This window comes from Lissotriton helveticus, chromosome 2_1, assembly GCF_964261635.1.
Source record: "Lissotriton helveticus chromosome 2_1, aLisHel1.1, whole genome shotgun sequence".
NCBI classification, from domain to species: domain Eukaryota; kingdom Metazoa; phylum Chordata; class Amphibia; order Caudata; family Salamandridae; genus Lissotriton; species Lissotriton helveticus.
Genome location: NC_136059.1, coordinates 669,013,752 through 669,034,897, shown reverse-complemented (window position 1 = coordinate 669,034,897; position 21,146 = coordinate 669,013,752). Strand labels below are relative to the sequence as shown.

Sequence of the window (21,146 nt, the reverse complement as noted above, 5' to 3'; positions counted from 1 at the left end):
TGGCAGTCCTTCCAACAGCTCAGCAGGCCTTCTTGCTGGCAGAGTATCCACAGGTCCAGAAGTGTACTGATGACTTTGTGTCAGGTCCCCTTATTATACCCTGGCTCTGGAAGGTGGGAGAAGCTTCTAGACAGTGGCCTTGAAGTGCATAGAATTTCCTGCCTGCCATGACCTGGGTCCAAGCTAGCTTAAGTGACAATGCAGGGTCGTTAGGCCCTTTGTCTGAAGGCAAAACATAGCCTAATCAGTTGTAAGTACGGCTGTGCTCAGCTCAACCCCAACCATCTTCCCGGAAGATGGCCCATTCAGGTGCACCTAATCCCTCTATTGTGTGTTTGTCTGGGGGGAATTAACAACGTCTGTCAGTTACACGTAGTGATGTAACCCAGGCCAGGCTATAGGCAAATAAAGGCTAAAGCCAGAAAAATGCCAGTTTCTAAAAGTGGCATTTTTGCAATTGTGATCAAAAATCAAACTTTACCATTAAATAGGACTTTTCATCACAATTCCAAAGATACCAAGCATGACATAGCTACCTAGTGCCAACACAGGCAGCCTTTGCACCATGATGCAAGGATGCCCGCATTAAAGTCAGGAGTGTTGTTGTGCAGAAGGCATCCCTTTGTGCACAAAAACAATCCCTAGAGGCATGTCCCACTTGCTATGTGTACTACAGAATGCAACACACATGGAAAGAGGAAGTAACAAATTTCTCCTTTACGCCTCTCTGTGGTAAGAGCACCATTTTGATGCAAACCCAGGCTTACAAGTCTTTGAAAATCTGGGTTTGTGTCAAAGTACATAAGTGGATGCATGGGAACACACCCATGCTCCACCCATGCAATGCCTACACGACATAAAGTACCACAAGGCAGTGCTATGCATTGTATTGCGTTTCTTTGAATTTACTATCCCACACAGACATACAGATCAACTTTTCCTGACTTACAAAATGCCAAAAAGGTGATTGTCTCAGGGATGTGCCACAAAAGCGATGGAACATGTTCGTGCAAGGCTTTTCATGTTTCTTACAGAAGATAGCTAATGAAGCACAGTTCAGAAAAAGTAAGAACTTGAAGATTAATTCATCTATTAATGCTGGTTGAGAGGGACTGGAAAAACTGTCTCTCCATTTCTCTGGCTGTTCCTGAGAGAGAGGATCAGGAGAATCAGAAACAACAGATGAAAAGGGGACACTGCAAAGAAACACATTAAAAATATAGTTAAAGAAGGTGTGTATGTATTTGTGTGGGTTTTTGTGTTTGTATGTGCATGCATGCACCAAAGAAACATGTTATACAAAGCTGAGACAGAAGACAATTTTGAGAGAAATATGTATGACAGAGTTGCAACACAATGACATGAGAGAAAGAGACAAGAGTAAAACAGAGAGGGGAAAACAAGTAGCAGGCTGAGACCGGTAACAAATGATGGAGCAAGACAGTTCACAGACTGGTAGGGGAGTGAGTGAGAAGTGTCAAAGAAGCAGGCTGGTAAGAGACAGCTCAAAGTGAGAGGGGAGACAAGAGAAAGAAAGAGACCAACAAAAAAGAGACAGGTTAGAAAGAGACAACTGAGAGAGTTGAGAAGTATGAACAGGTGGGAAATAGAGATTGAAAGATTAAAAAAGACTGCTGAGAGAATGGTGGAGATAGTTGAAAGACAGCCAATAAAGAGACAGAGAGATAAGCGACAGCTGATAGAGAGCCAGAGAGGGGTAGACAGCTGAGAGACAGAATGGGATGAACAGAAGCAGACACATCATAAAGAGACTGCTGAGAAAGGGAGGTCGGAAAGAAGGACAAGTGAGAGATACAGACAAGATATAGAGAGAAGTGAGAAAGTGACAGGGAAGGTATTCAGAAAGATGGGAGACAGGTGAGAGTGAGAAGAAAAATAGAGGTGAAACATTTAGCTAAGAGAGTAGGTGAACAATTTAAGAGCAGATAAAGAGACAGGCCAGTGAGAAACAGAGGACTGCGAGGGAGACAAGGAATAGTTGATAAAATGTCAATAACTGGTGGGAAAGAGACAACTGGGAAAGAGAATGAGTGATGTATGAAACAGGGAACAATTAAATACATAAGAGAGAGAAGAAAGATGGAAGACAGGAGAGGAAAGAGAAGTGCCTGTAAGGAGAAAGAAAGGGCCAAGGAGATAGGTGATATGAGAGAAGCAGCAAGGGACAAAAGAACTACAGAAGGCGACAAGAAAGATACGAAGGCAGGGCACTGGGGAGAAATATGCAAAACAGAAATTTGAAAAGAGGGAGAGATATTGGAGAGTAGAGTTGAAGAGAAATATATGAGGGATGTAATGTTAATAATCTGGCACAGTATGACAGTTGTACCCCACTCGAGAATGATGATGAATGCCCGAGCATATAATAGTTGTGCTGCCATGTGTCCCAGTTAGGCCTAGTAGGAAATGTTGCCATTTTTACATATACATGGCTAGTTCGTAAAGTTACCTTCACTTTCCACATTGACTTCCTGCACACATTTGTGTTGGTGACACTTTGGGTTTGTTTCCTTGAAGCACCAACCTTGCTTACATGAACTATCTTCGCAAGAACACTATCACATTGCCGTGGCATTATGTACAAGGCCTAGACAAATATTATGCAAATGTGTTTGTTATTTACAACCATATGACGACACAGCTATCTGTAGAGTACAAACAATGGCATCCTGATCATAATCTCATCCCAAGGCAAGGATGCCTTTTTCCGTAAATAAACATCTGTTTCAGGGTACAATCAGAGGAGGCACTTCTACTGATTTCAAGAGGTCCCTACATGCTGAAGCTATTGCCCAGCAGCTGACTGACATCTCTGTGAGGGGTGTCCAGTTTGCGACCAAGATGTCCTACATTCTTACCCACCGGGTAATGGGGTTGGAGCATCCAAAAGGGAGTTTCTTGGCAGAACACACAGCCTAAACCCATAGGTTCGGGTGTGCATAGTAGGAGTATACCAGATTGTAATATTATTTTATATGTTTGTATAAATACGTTGTTTCAGACAAAGGTCCTGATGTTTATTATAACTTTCATCTGCTTGTATCTATTGGTTATTACTACACATGTATTCTATCCAAGAAACACTAGTGTACAATAAACACTGAGAACGTCTCTTTGTGTATTCTTTGTATCTTTCTCTGAGCAAATGAATGTTTGAGCGGAAGGTTCTAGGTCTATGACCACGGTTCCTGAGGGAACAGAGTTGTCATCTTCAGTTGATGCCAAAACTGTTCTCTCCCTATATAGGTTTAGTAGGGGCTTATGCTGGCAGGCTTATGCTGGCACTGTGAGATAGCTGGTCTAAGGGACAACATATCCTGCGGATGTGCAAGGAATCAGTCTGACACCATCCCAAAGTTTACATCATCCACAAAGTACAGTTTCCACTGATCAGTGGAAACTACGGGCCAGATGTAGGTGACTAAATACTGGTCGGTAACACCGAAATTCAGTAAATTTCAGCGTTACTGACCGGTATTTAGCCATTCCTGATGTAGGTAAGGAATCGGTGAATAAGGAATCGGTAAATACCGATTCCTTAATACCAATTCCTTATTGCTCTTGCATTTAAGGAATCGGTAATACTGATTCCTTAAATGCAATGTAGGAAGCCCATTAAAGAGTGCTTTTGAGCCTTAAGGAATCGCTAATTACCACCAACTTCAAGTTGGTGGTAAGTAGCGATTTCCTTTCAAAAAGCACTTTTTTGCTTTTTGAAATGTTCCATGTGGCACACATCTATGACTTTAGGACGTGTATGTGCGCCACATGTGCACACATTCACATTTCAGGGGTGCAACAGGGTGTCCTTTCGACACCCTGGCACCCTTGAAATACCTCCCGGTATTACTGGTTCATTAATACCGAATCACTAATACTGAATGTCTTCACATTCATTCCTATGGGCCTCCAAGCCCATAGAAATTAATGTGCCTAGAGAATTTCAAGGAAGGGAATGTACATTTCTGCTAATTTCTCAAACAAGAACAAAGGCCTGCTGATATAAATATACAATTATACTAATGTATTTCAACACATTTTTTGAATTGCTACTCAATTTCTTGATCACATTGTCATGCCCCGTACCCCCCAGTAAATGGTTGGTAAAACTAAATATTAGAAACTGATTTTCACCAGTAGTCAAGGAACAAGAAGAGCATTCACACTACAAATAGTCTCCTTGCATAAAAATCTATCACAGTTTCTAGATTTACTTTTACTTACTGCTGGACCCTTCTATTTTTTCTGACCTGTTTTTTCTTGGATTTAGGACTCTGGGTACTTTGCCACTGCTAACCAGTGCTAAAGTGCATATGCTCTCTGTCTAAATTGTATTGGTGAATGGTTTATCCATGATTGGCATATGTGATTTACTAAGAAGTCCCTAGTAAAGTTCTCCAGGGGTGCCCAGGGCTCGTAAATCAAATGCTACTTGCAGCACAGATTGTGCCACCCATATGAGTAGCCCTGCAAACATGTCTTACACCTGCCACTTCAGTGTCTGTGTGTAATTTTAAACTAGCATGTCGACCTTGCAAGTGCACCAACTTGCCGGGCCCAAACCAAGCACATGTAAGGCACCCCTGAGGTAGGCCCAAGGCAGTCCTTTGAGCAGGGTGCAGTGCATTTAAAAGGTAGAGCATGTACTGGTGTGCTTTACATAATAGTGAAATACTGCTAATTTCGTTTTTCACTATTGCACGGAATATCTCTCCCAAAGGGTAACATGGGGATTGCCTTGAAATATCTTTACTGTGTAATTTTCCATTGGGAGCAGATAAAGGTTTGAGGTCTCACAATATTAAAATACATCTTTTGGTGAAGTTGGTTTTTAAATTGTGTGTTTGATAATGCCATTTTTAGTAAGTGGACATTTTCTTGCTCAACCATTCTGTGCCTCTGCCTGTCTGTAGAATACGTCTGGGTTGACTGACAGTTAGGCTCTTGTGTATTCACTCTAGAAAGTCACACAAAGGGTGCTAAGGTGTGCCTTGTATATCCTGATGGCCAATCACCATGCTGATTGGCCTTCCTGACATAGAGTGGTGGGAGGATTTGACACTGACACCTGAATAGGGGTGTACCTGGCCTCACACAAAGCTGTCTCCACAACCCCCTGGTGTGTTTGGAGCCAGGTCAGGGAAGGCAGGGTATTGTACACTACAAAGACTTTCATTTGAAGTTTGCCTACTTCAAAGGCAGGAAGGAGGTATGGGTATTGGACCTATGACACCCCAAAATCGGAACACTTTGGGACTGAGGACATTCTGCAAGGAAGAAGAGCTGGATGTTGTAGGTGGGACTGTTGCTTTGTTTTGCTGGCCTGCTGCTTGCTGCATCTTTCTTGGGAGTTAAAGGACTGAACTTTGCATTCTAAATCCTGCTACCAAGGTTCTCCAAGGGCTTCCACATGCTTGCCTCCTGTTAAGAAGTCTCGGGCCATCAAAAACTTCTCCTACAAGTGTTTGGGATCGTTTTCTGAGTTGCCAAGTGGTGCCAAATCCAGGTACTGTGCCCTTGGAAGTGTAGCCTGGTGATTTTAAAGAGAAAATCCATGCACGACTCCCAGTGCCTGTTTTCTAGCGTTATCGCTGCAAAATATTGATGCATCACTGCTGCCTGCACCGAAGAATGGTTCCTACTCGAAGCTTCAACCACGGCTTTCACGGCAGGCCCCAGCTCACCATCGCATAGCGTCAGACAAATTGCTGCAGCCTGAGTCCAAAACATCGTGTCACCAATGCCCAGGGCTACCACTCCAACTCCGCACCTGCTTCACAGCTGTGAAACTGACGCAGCGACTGCTTCATTGCTGTGGAATCGATACACAGCCTGTATTTCCACTATCGCAACAAAGTCACGCATCTCTATATTTGACTGATTGTCGCTCAACGCCGACTCTTCATCGACACCACGCCGCAGTAAGGAACCGAGGACGCGTGTCCTGAAACCAACACATCACCTCCCCTGTCAGTAAGGAACCAAAACATCCCCTCCCCTGCCTAGCAGTAAGGAACTGAAGCATCACTTCCCCTGCCAGTAAGGAACTGACGCATCACCTCCCATGTGTAGTAAGAAACCTCTGCATCGCTCTGCTTTTCCGGCACTTGGCCTACCCTGCACCTTGCATTGTCTTTGATTTCTGACACATTTAAGGTACTTTGAGCTAAAACTAATGCATTCATTGATTTCTATGGACTAAACTTGCTTAATCTTTTAAAAATGATTTCTTGACTTGTGTATGCTGATTTTTTCTTGTTTTAATCAGATACATTTTGCCTATTGTTCATAACTGGTGTGTACCCCCTTTGTAGTGTTTTCAATGTGTTACTGTGTGTATGTACAAAGGTCTTATACATTGCCTCTGAGATAAACCTGACTGCCCGTGCCAAGCTACAAATGGGGTGAGCAGATGGTTGTCTTAGCTATATGACTTCCTTACCCTAACTAGAGTGAGGGTCCTTACTTGGGCAGGGTGCCAACCAGTGCCAACTATGGACCCCATTTCTAACATTTACTCACTGATGGTTTTCCCTTTGTCTCACCCAGACATAAGAAACCATCCTGACATCCTTGTAACATTTCTACAGCTCTAACTGAACAAGGTTTTTAAGGAAACATTACAGCTGTCCATGAGTTGTTTATGTTATTCTACGATTGCTTGTTGTTTTATCTGTTTCTACTTGGGTTGCTTAGCTCATGTTACATTGGTTTAGCGAGAATCTGAATGGGCTTGTAATTGTACCTTAGATCTTGCCAAAAAGCACTATTGCCCTCCTGCCAAACTAAATAATTTAACCAGTAGACTACTAGAAATGGGGTTAGATTACCACTCAAAATACCTTTCACTGCCTAGCATGGACCTAAGCTCTAAGTACCTTTACAAGGTTAATGAAGTTATGCATTCTACACAGCTGTAATAAAGTAACCTCTAATGTTTCACGAAGAAAGCACTATCCTCCACTTTTATCTCAGAACATCAGAAGTTGTCCTACTATTAGCAGGAACAGCCCACCAGAGCTTGACTCTTTCAGCTCCAGAAGCAATGCTGGACTACGGTTTCATCAAATGTTGCATTGGCTACCTCTTATCAATTCTCACCCATCACCAGTACTGAACCTTCTCTCTTTCCATCTCATACCATTGGAATTGGTACACATTCTTTCCCTGGTCTACTGAAACTATCTTCATTTATGTATGCATAAAGTTAGCTCCTGCATTGCTTCACCAACAGCCTGGAATACTGTAAATGATAGTGCAAATCATGTATGTACCTTTGTGTTAACAACCTTCAACCAGTGTTTCAAACTCTTTACCCCATGTTAATGGGTGTTATTCCACCATTACCTAGGGCCTGATTTGTGTTGATAAAATGATTTAAAGCATTAATCAGAAGATCCCTAATGGCCCCTCGTAAGCGGTGTCAAGTGAAAAGACAGTAATGCTTACAAAGGCTGTTCTTTATAATGCAATATTCAAAGAATGCCCTGGAAACTGAATGGAAGGTACACTCCAAGCAGCCCATCACTTTGAGAAGGCACTTCTTCTTGACAGTCATAGTACAAACAAGGAATTCTGTCCAGGAAAGGCGCTCATGATAATGCTGATATGTTGGGATGTCGAATGGTGATTGGACCATAATTTCTGTTGTGGTGAGTGGTACTCTCTATCACCACTTGACTAAGCAATAAGTAAGTCACAATGTTTATGTTATAGATTGTTCAAAGGCAATTTCAGAGCATTTCCATTCATCATATTAATAACACTCCCGCTGTGCATGCTAGTTTAACCAGAGATCAGAATTTTTTTTTTTAAGCTGTTGATTTTGAGCGGATATGTTGCATTGTATTCAAAAGGAAAAATACACATGAATCAAGCTGATGCAGATGCAAGCTAACCAAATTGAGAATATTTGTGACGTAAACCACCTTTGTGATGTACACCACCTTTGAAGAAAAGCTTTCCTAAATGCCTCCTAATCTGCTGATATATAACAACAAAACTACTGTACCTAGTCTGGGTGGGGATGATGTCACAGGATTCAAAAGGAGCACCACAGAAGTCAAGTTAACAAGGAAGAACTCTTGCAACTCTGGAATGTCATCCTGCAAAATATGAATACAAACATATTTCATTGACTATATCACTTGCCCAAACAAAAGAAGTCAATTTGCATGTGTCATGCATAATCCCACAGCCTAGCGAAGCTCTACGGGAGCTCATCTAATGTTTGGCACAGACAATTACCTCTAAAAATTATTTTATACTTAAGACTGTACATTTCTGATTATATTTGTAACTTACAATTAGCCCTAGGAAGTCTAAATATCACAAACATTTCACAGTTAATGTTTTCCTAACACATTAAATGGCGGTCATCTGTGTACAGATTTTGCAAACCTTCTGGAGTTTGTTTGCTAAAGTCATATTAAATGAAGGAACCTTACCCAACAAGGCTACTAGTGTCTTCAGGTAATACCTGCACAAGCTTGTAAACTGGAACTAGAGAACAATATCTAGCAGGGGTGTTCCACAGGTCGGGACTCTCCAGGTAACATCCTTAAATACACTGGGTAGGATTGGGCATGCAGAGAGCGCCTGTCCCCAGGAAGACTTGCCATTCATTGCATTGATGATGTCCTTGATCACTGTATCCCATATCCTTCACAATATTGACAGTTCTGTCCAATTAGAGAATGGGTAAACTTTATAGACTCTCAGACCAAAAATGCCTGAACTTACACAAACTGCAGTTTTGTTTCGAAGCATGGGCCAGTGCCACCACAAATGGGCACATGTGTCAGATTTCATCAAATGCCCTCAAAACAGGACTTTTCTACCAAGAGAAAGGGAGAACCCTAATGGAAAAACATGCTTGCCTTGGGTTCCGATCAAACCTTACATTGTGTCTGCTGGGTAGCAACGTAATCAGGTACGACTGCAAAGGGTGGCAGAATTTCATGGCAGCTGCTGTTGGTGGGTTGGCAGTATTTCAAGGCAGCAAATGAATATAAAATGCGAATGCAATTTCTGTATTAAACTTACAAGTAGCATATCACCCCATCTTTGGTTCAACTGTATTCTAAACATGCTTAGATTAGCCACGATATGTGTTCTAAATGACGTAAGTTGTATATGTGAGATACATCATAGCTGTCACTAGAATTGGACTCATTGGTTTTGCTGGAGCTTATTTCTTTTTCCAACACTTTTTTTCGCTCTACGTGTTGAACTTGTAGTCTTTCAACCCAAACTGTTGCAGAGCTGCTGGAGCCTACGAAAAACACACAGCTGCTTCACCTCATCTGAGCAGACAGGAGAAGCAGACAGTGCAAGTGCCCCACTGTTTGATGATTTACTGAGAGAAAATGTTATCATTTATAAACAAGACATAATGGATAGGAAAAGGGGGGAGCAAAAGTTATGTCTCATCACACTCTGCCTATCCAAACAAGCTCTGGACAACTTGACCTTGACTGTCAATAGGTTTAATGACAGGATCGATGTAGCTATATTTCATTCTGCTCTTCAGGCCATCTGATTTCTCCACTAAAACACTATTCCTTAATTGTTGGAAAAATTGTGACTTCAGCTCTTAACAAGGGAAATCTTGTTCTCCTTGTGGTGGATCTCACCCTTTGGTTCAAAGCCCCAGCTGGATTGACTTTGTTAAAAGACCTTTCTGACCAAACGCAGAACGTCAAAACACGGTCCCTATTCAGATGGCAGGCTATCTGCTGGACCCTATCTTTCCAGTACCACATTTCATGAATCCCCAACTATTCATTTGCAATCCCTTTTAATATTGGTATTCTTGGCAGGTTAAAGACTCAAAACGTCCATGCAGAAGCCTTAAAACCCAGCTGAGAGTACCATAATCAAGAAGCATTGGCTTCAGCCTCAACTCACCTAATATACTACTCCCCAAAACTTTGAGCTTGATCAATCTCAATTTCAATGAGCTAACCGAAGAATTTACCACAGTGTTAGACAACTCCCTTCCCTTGTTAGAAAGGAAACCACTATCTTTTCAAATGAGAAGTAACCAATGGTTCTTCTCTGGATGTATAACTCTTAAACTTGGAGTACAAAGAGCAAAAAGACTGTGGCAAATGGACTATGATCCAAAACATAAACGAGCCTGTTCTGAGACTGGCATGAACCGCAAGAGTACAATAAAAGAAGCCAACGACCCTCTTTTTTAGATCATCCTAAATTGGCCAGAAATTTAGCCAAAGAACTTTTACATATCGTCTCAAAATTACAGGAAACTAGAGGTCAGAAGTGCAGTCTTATTTCATCTAGTCAAATTTTGAAAGAAATTGCCTATTTCTCCAGGGACAAGATCCAAGCTATTTGGGGTCCGTTAACAGTGAGCACACCGCCAACCCAACTTCGTACTGAATTTGCCCAGGCCCCTGCTGACAACTCCGGCATGTCTTCCTTCACTTTTACAATAGAATAATAACTCACAGAAGTGATTACAAACATTGGGCTTTCTGGATGCCCCAGTGGTATAATTCCAGCAGTAATAATAAAGCTTCTGCTTCTAAATGATCCACATTTTTCCTAAACATCTTCAATAGCTCACTCTCTCAAAAAGTGACAGCCTGTAATTTTAGAAGGGAGCGGCCGGATGAGATACAAACAAACACACACACACATACATACACTTACACTCATGCATACACACACACACCCATTCACAAAACTCACTCACAAATACACACACATTCAATCATTCATGCACCAAATATAAAAAAATATAAAACTTACCTTCACTGCAGCTCTCTGGGAGGGAAGGCTCAGAACCCAGGAGAATTTGGGCTCTGTCTCAGGCCAATCAACTAGGAAAGGCAGCAGTCCCTCACCAGTAATAGAGTGGGATATGATAAGTGAGACTGCTGACCCCACTCCTCCATGACTAGGTGCTCCTGAGTGACACTTGGTGCTGGGCACATCAGGGCTTACAACTGAAGGACCCAGGTCAGAGGCAGCCAATGACGCTCCCCCTCATCATGAGGGGGAGGGCCTCAGGGCACTTTTCCCAGGCTGAGGAGATCATGCCCACAGAGCTGTGAAATATTCAGCCTGGTAAAATTTAGCTCAGGCAGCTAAGTACCTTTTCATTTAAGTTATGTCTATATCCTGGTTGCCTTACTTGAGCAATAACAGTGTCTGTTAGGCTGATTACATCTCTTTGTTCATCCTGATAGACACTTATTGTTGGGGGAAAAAGCTGGGGGTGAGCCCCTCAGCCCATGCATATGAGCCACTCTTCTCCCAAGGCATCTGTCTCACCTCTGAAAAACACCCATTGTTAGGCCTCTGCTAAAAAAAGATTATACGTAATACTTTGGACTTAACCTCCACCCCGATCTCCTTGATCTCTCTTCAAGCCAACCACAATGGAGCACAGGTCGCAAACAGGGACCAGGTTAGTTCCACTGAAAAGTTACCTTCTCAGAGCAGCATAGATGGTCTCATTCATGGTGGAATGGGCAGTGAGAGCAGGGCAGCATTGCAGATGGTCACAGAGGTGGCGAGAAGAGCAGGCATAACAGACCATCACTGCTGTAGTGCAAAGATCCTGTTGCCTTCACATGTGGTCCTGCCAGAGCTCCGCGAAGGCATTCCCCGTGAGGGGTCAATGTTGTTGCATGAAAAATCGGGTTGACGGAACTTTGCTTTGTCAGGCTGTACAAGTGACAAAGTTTTGACACTAACGGGCAAGCTTGTGGTCGTGAAGGGCCCAAAACTTCAATTCAACTCCACTGAGGCCACACCAAGGGTCCAGGGTCTGAGCGGCACCACTTGGGGGTTGGGGCTTGCTCCAGTTGGATTTGAGTCCTGGTTCAGATGGTTGGGAGCCTGTTATGTCCCTGTGGCTCTGTGCAGGAAGCCTGCGGAATAGCCCTTCGAGTCACTCTGGGAGTCCTGGGTTCAGGTGCAGAGCCCTCTGACTCATGCAGGAGGTTAGCAGGGCAGCAATCCAGCAAGACAGCGGTCCAGCAAGGCAGTAGCTCAGGAGGGCAGCAGTACATCAGGGCAGCAGTTCAGCAGAGAGGTAGTCCTTTCAGCGACACAGCAATCCTTCTTTCCGGCAGAGTCTCTACAGCACAGCTTTTCAAACTTTTCATGTTGGTGACACACTTTTTGGAGATGCATAATTTTGTAACACAGTAAGGCAGTGTAGCGAGCAAGCGAGCCCGAACCACCTAAGGGGGGTTTGTGGGGTGGGAGGGGGGACTTTTCCCCCTGGAAGAAAATTCTGAAATAAAAGTGGGCAAATAGTTTCCTTCTCTCTGTCTCCCTCACTCTGTCTCTATCCCTCTGTCTGTCTCCCTCTGTCTGTCTTTCTCCTTCCCTCTGTCTGCCTCCCTCTGTCTGCCGCCCTCTGTCTCCCTCTCTCTGTCTCCCTTCCTCTGTCTGTCTCCCTCTGTCTCCCTCTCTCTGTCTCCCTCCCCCTGTCTCTCTCTCTGTCTCCCTCCCTCTCTCTCCCTCTGTCTTCCTCCCTCTGTCACCCTCCCTCTGTCACCCTCCTCCCTCTGTCTGTCTCCCTGTCTGTCGCCCTCTGCCTCCTTCCCTCTGTCTCTCTCTCTCTCTGTTTCCCTCCCTCTGTCTCCAACCCTCTGTCTCCCTCGCTCTGTCTCCTTCCCTCTGTATTCCTCCCTCCGTCTCCCTCTGTCTGTCACCCTTTTATTTATTTACTTATTTATTTCATGAGATTTTCTCCTTCCCTCTGTCTGCCTCCCTCTGTCTGCCGGCCTCTGTCTCCCTCCCTCTGTCTGTCTCCCTCTGTCTCCCTCTCTCTGTCTCCCTCCCTCTGTCTCTCTCTTTGTGTCCCTCCCCCTGTCTCCCTCCCTCTGTCTCCCTCTCTCTGTCTCCCTCCCTCCCTCTCCCTCCTCCCTCCATCACCCTCCCTCTGTCGCCCTCCTCCCTCTGTCTGTCTCCCTGTCTGTCGCCCTCTGCCTCCTTCCCTCTGTCTCTCTCCGTTTCCCTCCCTATGACTCCAACCCTCTGTCTCCCTCTGTCTCCCTCTCTCTGTCTCCTTCCCTCTGTATTCCTCCCTCCGTCTCCCTCTGTCTGTCACCCTCTGTCACCTTTTTATTTATTTATTTATTTCATGCGATTTTCTCCTTCCCTCTGTCTGCCTCCCTCTGTCTGCCGGCCTCTGTCTCCCTCTCTCTGTCTCCCTCCCTCTGTCTGTCTCCCTCTGTCTCCCTCTCTCTGTCTCCCTCCCCCTGTCTCTCTCTGTGTCCCTCCCCGTCTCCCTCCCTCTGTCTCCCTCTCTCTGTCTCCCTCCCTCTGTCTCCCTCCCTCTGTCACCCTCCCTCTGTCACCCTCCTCCCTCTGTCTGTCTCCCTGTCTGTCGCCCTCTGCCTCCTTCCCTCTGTCTCTCTCCGTTTCCCTCCCTATGACTCCAACCCTCTGTCTCCCTCTGTCTCCCTCTCTCTGTCTCCTTCCCTCTGTATTCCTCCCTCCGTCTCCCTCTGTCTGTCACCCTCTGTCACTTTTTTAATTATTTATTTATTTCATGCGATTTTAATAGCCTGAACATTACCCAAATGTGTTATAGCGCTTTACAAAAGAACCAGTTGAGAAAGTCCGCGCCCCCGATCCGTGGCGGGACAGGCCGCTCCGATGAAGAGTGTTCTCCGGTGCCCCGGGGTGGGTGAGGGGGCTCCATCCACTGCCCATCCACTGCCAAGTGAACCTCCTCACTGAGGGTGGCAAAATCGCTGCACTTGCCTTAATGAGATGATACAACCAGCGTCATTATAACAGTAACGAGAAAGGCATTTCCTTTTTGTTTAGACAAGCATGTACGAAGCTTACTTTGTGTTTCTTCTATCTTATATTTCTCATAACAGGCAATTTTCATTAACAAATGTTCTACCTTTGAGCGAATACAGTTGGGTATATACTCGAGTCAGCAGTGGCATTTCTTTATCGCAATTGCAATCCATAACTTTTGACCTCTATCTCGATTTCTACTGTAGACAGTATGAAAGTGGAAATGGTGTCTCTCGAATGTATTGATGGCCCAGGCAACGTTAACAAAAAAAATATTTCCTCTACTGTATGTTTCACATTAGCAGCGTTTCATTTGGTGGGATACAGGGGTGATCTCGATCTATCTTTATCTCGGTGAGTTTCATCAGGGCTGTCTGTGTCCCATCGAAAGTATGCCATCTCAGCGGAACTAGGATTTTTTTCTCATCCGGGAGTAAAACATGATCCTGCACAGCAAGTCTACCTCAAACACTACATACGGTACGTAAATAAGTAAAGTCCCGCACTTAACTTCCTGGATTTTATCTGCACCTCACCCCAGCTTCCCGAGCACACACACAGCCGCACCCGGGCACTTCACGGGTTTTTATAAGACCATAGAGCAGAGTGTCAGGAATGTCTCTCTTAATTAGCCGCAATGATGTGCTAAGTGCCCGCGACACACCCACCATTCGCAGGCAACACAGTACTGTGTCGGGACACACAGTTTGGAAAGCTCTGCTCTACAGGTCCAGAAGTGAACTGAAGAGTTGCTGTCTGGGGTGTAGTATCTATAATAGGTCCCTCTTTTGAACTGGGAGGTTTCCCTTTGAAGTGGACACGTTTCCCACCTCCCCTCCCCTGCCATGTCTCCAGACTAACTAAGGGGGTATGCAGCCTTTTGTGAGGAGGCAGGACACAGCCTAATCAAGTGTAAGTATGGCTGTGATTAGATCCGCCCTCCTATCCTTCCAGTGATGGCCCAACCAGGCACACCTAATCTCTCTTTTGTGTTTGGCTGCCTAGGTGGAATACACAAAGTCCAACTTTCAGCTACGACCATACATGACACCCAGAGATAGGTTGCAGGCACTAAATGGTTAAGACAGGAAAACGCCAACTTTCGAAAAGTGTCATTTTCAAATTTGTAATGTAAAATCCGAATTTACTACAAGAGAGGATTTCTCAGTACAATTCCAAAAACACCCAACATGATGTGGCTACCTGTTCCCATTTGGAAGCTACAGCTTAATAAATAAAATAAGGTAACTTTAATGTTATCCTATGGGAGAGGTAGGCCTTGCAGTACTGAAAAATGAATGTAAGAGTGTTTCACTATCAGGACAGGTAAAACTGAAAGGTACAGGTCCTTCTTTTTAAATTAAAAAGAAAGACCGGTTTGGGCCTGGCAAATCGTTTATTTTATTACAAAGCTGCCCCAACAAGGGGGAAGTCTCCTCCAAGCACTGCGTGAAAAACTAAACGAGTCTTTGTTCACTTGAGTGATTTTAATAAAGTTTTAGAAAACAAAAATGTACTTAAAGTCTTTAAATTGGTAATCTCTATATCAACACATTGTGTTCATGGTTGCAAGAAGATCAAACATTTTGTCCAATGCATTTTTCATCAAATTTGTTTATCCCAATGCATTTTGGACTGTCTCTCAACCCTTCATCAGGGGATTACTCTACAAGGAGAAAAAGAAAGAAAAGGCTGTCAGCCTCAGCCTGAGATGTTAATGATAGTATGTGCTGAGATAACATCATGCACGGTTGTAATTAAGGAAACCGGAGTGAGGAATGACTATGATAGCTGTGAAGCTCTAGCGCATGCTTCGTGACTGAAATTAAGAAAATGAAGGAGTGAGAAAAATTAAAACAGGCTGTGAAATTGTAAAAATGATGCGTGCGCACGTCATGTCGGTGTTAAATGAATGTGACTCCAAGATTGTGAAAATAACCACGGTGGTTGTGGAGATAGAAACCTTAATTCCAGGTGTTCTTAAAAGCTTACTAACAAATACGTCGATAACTCACTGATGCCGTGTGGCTGTAGGTCCACAAATCTGTAAAAACGTGAAAGTGCATGCGGGTCGTTAGCACTCAGTAGGGAACATGATAAAGTTAAAAGAGCTTGTCCTCATAAACGAGGTACTTACTGAAGTATTTTCAAGCTCCGCACGGTTTTCTGTGGGGGTGCCCGTCTGGTGAACTGGCGTGAGTAGCTCGATCAAGTGTGCAAAGTTGTGCCGGTATGACAGCTGTTTGTAAACATGAATGATGGACTAGAGCCCAGATTATGGGCGCCATCTTGGAGTGATAGATGTGGTCGTTAGTGCTACGCAATAGAGTGAGTAGAGAAGGTCTAAAAGGTAAACAAAGCATAAAAAAACTGTGGAATAATGAGACAATAAATGGAACATATATGTTTTGGAACATTACATGTGGCATAAAAATAAAACAGTGGTCTGGAGTTGATATGCATGTTCAACAATTCACAGTCATAGATAACATAGGAATTCCATCCTATCATTCATCCCGTTCGGTTGCATCGTCGCCATGTAGCGGATCCAGTAATTCACCCATTTGAGGAGTGTGTTTTTGTTATGTCAGGTAGGTTTAATCTGTTCCAAAATCAGATATTTCAACTGTGCCACTGTGTGGTTATTCTCAAGGAAGTGTGCTGCAACTGTGGATTTAACATTTTTGGTCCGAATGTTGCTTTTATGCTCGAGGATGCGTGTACAAATTTTTCTCTCTGTGTGGCCTATGTAATAAGAGCCACACGGGCATTTAAGAATATAAATAACGTTCGAAGAATTACATGTGGCATTGACTTTTAATTTAACTTTGTGGCCTTTCATTGGGTGGTTGGTAAAGTTGCAATTGTAACATGGCAAGAGTCCCTTGTAAGTTCGAGTTTCCATTTGATCACTGGGTTTGGTGAGAATTTCTTTGAGGTTGCGTCCTCTGGTGTAGGCAAAGATGGGTGTTTGTGCGAAGATATTATGAAAATCTGGTTCTGTACTCAGTAATGGCCAATGTTTTAAAATCGTTTTGCGAAACTGGTTGCTGGTGACGGTGTATTTGGACACCACCACCATGCATGTGTTCTCAGCTTTGGGTTTGATGTGTAACAAGTCGTTACGATTGGCCTTCTTGCAACGGGCCGCTGCCTTGTCTAGTATCTCCTGAGGGTACCCTCATGCTTTGAATCTTTCCAACATGTGTTTCTGTTGATTTTCACTCTCAATGTTGGACGACACAATACGTTTAACTCTCAATAGTTGGGAGTAAGGCAAATTGAGTTTGAGACTGGGTCGGTGAAAACTCTTGAAGTGCAATATAGAATTGCGATCCGTGGGTTTGCGAAAGATCGTAGTAGACATTCTGCCTTCTTGCCTGTGAATTGCCAGATCCAAGAAATGGATGCTTTCTTTGTCATAGTTCCATGTGTATTGGATGCGATCGTTAATCATGTTCCAATGCTCTAGGAAGTCCGAGAGACTGGTGTTGGTGCCTGCCCAAAGAATAAATATATCGTCTATAAACCTGAGATATAGTTTACCATGGGTCTTCCAAGCCTGGCTGTCCAGGATGTGTGTTTCTTTGAATACCTTCATGAAAATATTGGCATAAGATGGAGCTGCACAATTTCCCATGGACGTGCCGCATAACTGGTGAAACCAGTTGCCGTTGACTGAAAAATAACTATGGTACAGTGTGAATACTAAAAGTTCCATGATAAAGACTTGAAGATCAGCATCTAGAGAGGATCCTGAAAGGACTTTCTCCACAGCCTCTATGCCCAAGTCATGAGGTATGGACGTATACAGTGAACAAACATCTACTGTACATAGTAGTAGTTCCTGTTCTTCCAATTGGTTGGTACAAATGTCCAGTTTAACCAAAAAGTCGGTGGTGTCTCTGATGTATGATCCTGAATCAAGTACAAAAGGTTGTAGATATTTATCAATGAATTTGCCGATGGTCTCATGAATACTCCCTTTGGTCGACACTATAGGTCGGAATGGAGGCCTGGTCGGGTGCTTGTGTATCTTCGGCACCATATACATGATAGGTGCTTTAGGATTGTTCGGAGTCAATTATCGTCTTGCTTTATCATTGATTGTACCATTATCAAATGCTTGTTTTATGATGTGATTCAAAAGATCGGCGTACTCAGGAGTTGGATCCATTTGAAGTGGTGCATATGTGTTACTGTCTGATGTGTGTTCCACAATTTGCTCATGGTAATATGATGCATCCATGATAACTAGCGCTCCCCCTTTATCGGCCGTTTGACAAACTATTGACGTGTTGTTGGCTAATTTTTGCAAGATGTTTTTTTCTCTTTGGGAGAGATTGCCTTGTTTGATGGATGATTGAAATGGGAGTGTTGATATTTCGTGTTTAATAAGATTTTCAAAGGTGTCTATGATCTTATGGCTTGTCGGCGCCAGGAATGTACTATGAGGGCGAAGCCCTCTCAATATGTCTTCTTCTTGTGTGAGTATAGACGCAGTGTTTTGGAAATAATGACGTAAACGGATGTTACGTATCAATTTAAAGGCGCTAACTTCTAATTCCAGTGTATTTGTGCGCGTGGTAGGCACAAATGTGTGTCCTTTTTGTAAAGTGAGTGTTTCCTCGGTGGTGAGCTGATATGATGAAATGTTGATCACTAAATTATTCTGATCCATTATTTCCTGCGTGGGCCTCTCTTCTTTTCTGGTTCGGCTGATGTTTTTTCCACCTCTGATGTATTTTCCACCTCTACGGGTTTTACCCCGCTTGGGTCGGATTGTTGTCCTTTGCCTTGCTCCAAAAAATGTACCGCAGCATTTGATGGGCCATATGATGGTTGTTGCTGTTCTGGACGGGTAGTCCTCTGTTTAGCTTAAGTTCTAGTGTCTCCCTCCGATGACGATGTTTCGTTTTCCGAATATAGGTTATAAGAACGACTGGGGCGTCGGCGGGCGTACACTTCTGCCCAAGTGTACACCTCGCCGAGCTTGTAGTCAATGGTTTCACGCTTGAATTTCCGAATTTTACGTTCTTGTGTCTCCAGGGTGTGTTTGTCTAGTTGAGTATTAATGTCTTCCAGCATTTTGGTTAGTTCTGCGGCTTCCATGGAGTTGGCCAGTTCGGAATGTGTGTTTTTAATATCTGCAGCTAGTTCCTACAAAGTTTTAGAAAGTTCCTCTATGATGAGGAGGATTAAATCTAGCGAGCACTTGTTGAGGATGGCGTACTATCTCTCAACAAACCTCGCGTTGTTTTTACATAACAATGGTTTTAATGGGACCCTTAGGCCTCTGGGGATTCGCTGGGCCCGGTGGTACCGAACCAGTGTACTTGCGTGTAGTTTCTGGTTGGACTCCTTTTTCAACAAGTAGAGTAACTGTTTGATGTTACTTTCTACACTGCGTGCATTCGCCGTCGGTGCAATATCTTCTTGTATCATGCCGTAGATCTTGCTGGCATCCTCTGGAGTAAAAGCGAACATGTCCGCTTTGAGATCCATCAGATTTTAAATGGTATCATAATTCATGATTTTATCAGTGGCGTGCAGGGTCCCGTGGACAGAAGAAGTGGACTAACAAAGAAAGTGAATGGGGCTTGCACTGCTCAGTTCGTCGGTGGTGATCTGTTTTATGATCTGTGGCGTGCTGAAGAGGTGTCGCTGTCTGGTCCCTACAGCGTATGTAGCAACAAAGTCTATTACAAAGCTGCCCCAACAAGGGGGAAGTCTCCTCCAAGCACTGCGTGAAAGACTAAACGAGTCTTTGTACACTTGAGTGATTTTAATAAAGTTTTAGAAAACAAAAATGTACTTAAAGTCTTTAAGTTGGTAATCTCTATATCAACACATTGTGTTCATGGTTGCAAGAAGATCAAACATTTTTTCCAATGCATTTTTCATCAAATTTGTTTATCCCAATGCATTTTGGGCTGTCTCTCAGCCCTTCATCAGGGGATTACTCTATAAGGCAGAATGTCTACTACGATCTTTCGCAAACCCACGGATCGCAATTCTATGTTGCACTTCAAGAGTTTTCACCGACCCAGTCTCAAACTCAATTTGCCTTACTCCCAACTATTGAGAGTTAAACGTATTGTGTCGTCCAACATTGAGAGTGAAAATCAACAGAAACACATGTTGGAAAGATTCAAATCACAAGGGTACCCTCAGGAGATACTAGACAAGGCAGTGGCACGTTGCAAGAAGGCCAATCGTAATGACTTGTTACGCATCAAACCCAAAGCTGAGAACACACGCATGGTGGTGGTGTCCAAATACACCATCACCAGCAACCAGTTTCGCAAAACGATTTTAAAACATTGGCCATTACTGAGTACAGAACCAGATTTTCATAATATCTTTGCACAAACACCCATCTTTGTCTACACCAGAGGACGCAACCTCAAAGAAATTCTCACCAAACCCAGTGATCAAATGGAAACTCGAACTTACAAGGGACTCTTGCCATGTTACAATTGCAGTAACTGTAATAATGTCATACCAGGGAACTTTATCAACCACCCAATGAAAGGCCACAACGTTAAATTAAATGTCAATGCCACATGTAATTCTTCGAACGTTATTTATATGCTTAAATGCCCGTGTGGCTCTTGTTACATAGGCCATACAGAGAGAAAAATTTGTACACGCATCCTCGAGCATAAAAGCAACATTCGGACCAAAAATGTTAAATCCACAGTTGCAGCACACTTCCTTGATAATAACCACACAGTGGCGCAGTTGAAATATCTGATTTTGGAACAGATTAAACCTACCAGACATAACAAAAACACACGCCTCAAACGGGAGAATTACTGGATCCGTTACATGGCGACGATGCAACCGAACGGGATGAATGATAGGATGGAATTCCTATGTTATCTATGACTGTGAATTGTTGAACATGCATATCAACTCCAGACCACTGTTTTATTTTTATGCCACATGTAATGTTCCAAAACATATATGTTCCATTTATTGTCTCATTATTCCACCGTTTTTTAATGCTTTGCTTACCTTTTAGACCTTCTCTACTCACTCTATTGCGTAGCACTAACGAGCACATCTATCACTCCAAGATGGCACCCATAATCGGGGCTCTAGTCCATCATTCATGTTTACAAACAGCCGTCATACCGGCACAACTTTGCACACTTGATCGAGCTACTCACGCCAGTTCACCAGACGGTCACCCCCACAGAAAACCGTGCGGAGCTTGAAAATACTTCAGTAAGTACCTTGTTTATGAGGACAAGCTCTTTTAACTTTATCGTGTTCCCTACTGAGTGCTAACGACCCGCATGCCCTTTCACGTTTTTACAGAT

At 43.5% G+C, this 21,146-nt stretch overlaps 1 protein-coding gene across 1 annotated transcript in view; it reads right to left on the bottom strand.

Annotated features, from left to right (window-relative positions):
* ADGRV1 (adhesion G protein-coupled receptor V1) overlaps positions 1 to 21,146 on the bottom strand; it is a 2,034,994-nt gene that overhangs the window by 1,356,889 nt on the left and 656,959 nt on the right. Inside the window, exon 39 of the mRNA XM_078677778.1 lies at positions 8,033 to 8,126. Within this exon, the coding sequence (XP_078533904.1) occupies positions 8,033 to 8,126 (94 nt within the window). The remainder of the gene's footprint in view (positions 1 to 8,032; positions 8,127 to 21,146) is intronic.